Raw genomic sequence first — 2,937 nt, forward strand, 5'->3', positions numbered from 1 at the left:
GCCAGGCTGGCCCGAGGAGGGCCCTGCACCAGGCGGCCGGACACAGAAACAGCCCAGCAGGCTGTGGGGGTAGCGGCCCCTGAGCCCTTGAGCCCTGCCGTGAGCAGGACGGGTGAGGCCCCGGCCACAGCAGGGCCCCACAGGGACATTGGCTGCTGGGCAGCAACCAGAAAGGCCAGGACATGCGCGGCATGTGTGTGGGCCCTGTTGGGCAGCAGGATGGGTGCACACGGCACCTGCATGGGCTGTCTGTTAGCTGGGGGTACCATGTGCCAGTGCAGCCCAGGGTTGCTGGAGTAATGAGGTCGGGCCTGGCTGGGGACCTGGGGCAGCCCAAACCCAGCCACTGCGGCACTGGGCCTTCAGGGTCCTTTCCACGCCCAGTCCTCAGGGCCAGGGCCTGGCAGGGCCACTGTCATGTGTGGGGCCATTGGGGTCCTTCCACACCTCCCCCTCATTCCATCCTCATTCCATCACCTGTGGCTGTGTCACCAACGTGCACCTCGTCACCCATGGTGGTGGGGCTGAGCCAGGGCTGAGAGGCGGCAGCAGAGGGCAGCCAGGCCCCTGTGGCCCTGTCTTAGAGCAGGAGGATGGGTGGTGAGCCTGGGGCAGCTGCTGCCTCCTGGGGCTTTGGCCCCAGTTTAGAGCAGCGAGAACAGAGGCCGAGAAACAAGGGATGGAGGGGAGAGACCTGGGCTGGCGTGGGCAGGGCAGAGCCCAAAGCTGGCCTGCTGAGCCCTTCCTGGAGGCCCAGCCTGCTTGCACTTATCTGAGTGGGTCTCCCCGGCCCAGCCCTTCTGGGCACCCTGCACTAGACCTGTGTCCAGCAGCTGCATTCCATAGCCCTGCAGCAGGTAGCAGCCCCCACTGCTCTTCACAGAGCTGATGGCCACTCGGCAGGCCCAACCTGGGGGTGGGAGAGGCCTGGAGGCCCTCAGGAGCAGGCTGGTAGACGTGTCTGGTCCCATGCAGGTCCCAGCCTGGGCTCTGCCAGCACCAACATTCCCAGGTGCAGCAGAGGAAGGGGCCACAACAAGCGAGGGCCATGGGAGTGTCAGGGTGAGGCTGTGCAGGTGGCAGTGCGGCCCAGAGCCACACAGTGAGTTGTCTTCCACCCAGGAGAGCTGTGGCTGGGCAGCCCCGTCGAGTGGTCTGCAGGCTCGGGTGCTAGGGGACTCTTCACTGAGAGCTGTGCTGCCCCTGCTCCAGCTCCAGGCTCCAGTCCAGTTCCACCTGAGCCGGGCCCCGCCCACCCACAGCCCCACCCTCCCAGGCCCCATGTTCACTCTGCCTCCCTCCTCTCTCCATTCTGTGCTTCAGACACTACTAACTGTATGGAGGTGATGACGGGGAGGCTTTCCACATGTGGTAAGAAACCCGGGCCCCGTTCACCCCGCCCCCCTCCTCTCTCCATTCTGTGCTTCAGACACTACTAACTGTATGGAGGTGATGACGGGGAGGCTTTCCACATGTGGTAAGAACCCCTCACGCTCACCTGGCACCTCAACCTGGCACGCCACTGCTCCCCCGCAGCCTGTCCCTGCCCCTGCGGCTGTCCTGGGCACCCGAGGGAGTGCAGGCTCCCAGCTGCCCCACCCTGTCCCTGCCAGGATCAGGATAGACCCTGGGGACCGTAGGCTCAGAGCAGGAGGGTTCCCGCGAGGACAGTGGCTGCACCCTGCAGGGACAGAGGCCTAGGTTAGGGAGTGGAGGGCCACCCTGTCATGCAGCGGCAGTGCACACAGGCCCGGGGGGCGCTGCTCCATCTCTGCCTTGTCCTCCTGCCTCTGGAACCAGGGCCCAGCCCTGGTTGCCTGTGCCCAGCTCTCCACCTTCCCGCCATGCCCTCCATGCCTGTCCACCCTCTGTCCATCTGTCTGTCTGCTGAGCTATCCACACTGGCCAGGGCCAGGCTCGGGGCTTCCCAGGGAGGCGTGGCGGCACTCCTGCACCAGCCAAGGCTTGCCGCTGGCCTGGCCTCACACCGCCGTCCGGGTTGGGCTCAGCCCCTAGCCCTGAGCTGGGAGGGAGGGGCCAGTGAGGGCTAATCCCAGGCGCAGGACCCCACTGGCCGCCTGCCTGGCCTGCTTGCTGCCCACGGTCCCTGCTCTGCGCCCTTCTCAGGGCTCACCTGTTGGGTTTTCTTTCTCTTGCCAAGGCCCCTTTGTTCATTTGTTTGTTTGTTCTCTTTCTCCTTCCCTCTCTTCCTCTTTCTCTCCCCCATTCTTTTCTTTTCTTTTTTTGTCTCCTGTTCTGTGTACCCAGGCAGCCCATTGAGTAACTTCTTTGACGTAATTAAACAACTTTTTTCAGACGAGAAGAATGGGCAGGCGGCCCAGGCCCCCAGCACACCCGCCAAGCGGAGTGCCCACGGCCCCCTCGGTGACTCTGCGGCCACTGGCCCTCGAGGGGACACCGAGTTCCCGATGGGCAAGGACACGGCTGCGGCCGCTGCAAGCAGCCTTAGACAGTAGTCCCTCCCGCCGCTCGCTGCCCTGTGGACCCGGCACCCTGCTGCCAGCCGCTGTCTTGCAGCCTGGGAGGAAAGGAGAGCAGCTGGCCAGGGCCTGCAGGCGGGGCTGCTGTGCTCGCTCTTCTCTCTCGAGGTCTCTGTCTCTTCCTGTCTCTGACGGCGTCGCTTGTTTCCACTCTGATACCAGGAATTATCCCGAACAGTTAACATGTCACCTCCACGAGGCCAACCTCTGTGCTCTGCGCGGACACTGGCTGACCGAAGGCAGCTGCTGCGGACCCAACTCTCCCTCCTGCCGCCGCCTCCGCCTGCCATCTGCCCACAGCAGCCCCGCATGGCCGCACGGGAGGGCCTGGCCCCTGGGGGACGCCTTCTCCAGCCCCGCCACCCCGACTGCCAGGGACCAGACCCTCTGCCGGGACGCTTCCCAGCCGCCTCCTGGATGGGGCCCATGGTGGGCG

At 65.1% G+C, this 2,937-nt stretch overlaps 1 protein-coding gene across 1 annotated transcript in view; it reads left to right on the forward strand.

Moving 5' to 3' along the window:
- The window catches only part of Brsk2 (BR serine/threonine kinase 2), a 40,559-nt gene that overhangs the window by 35,914 nt on the left and 1,708 nt on the right, over positions 1–2,937 (forward strand). Inside the window, exons 20-21 of the mRNA XM_033764043.1 lie at positions 1,324–1,371; positions 2,269–2,486. Of these exons, the coding sequence (XP_033619934.1) occupies positions 1,324–1,371; positions 2,269–2,477 (257 nt within the window). The 3' untranslated portion in view covers positions 2,478–2,486. The remainder of the gene's footprint in view (positions 1–1,323; positions 1,372–2,268; positions 2,487–2,937) is intronic.

The sequence above is a fragment of the Fukomys damarensis genome, unplaced genomic scaffold (genome assembly GCF_012274545.1).
Source record: "Fukomys damarensis isolate Sample0158 unplaced genomic scaffold, DMR_v1.0_HiC HiC_scaffold_16, whole genome shotgun sequence".
Classification (NCBI taxonomy): Eukaryota; Metazoa; Chordata; class Mammalia; order Rodentia; family Bathyergidae; genus Fukomys; species Fukomys damarensis.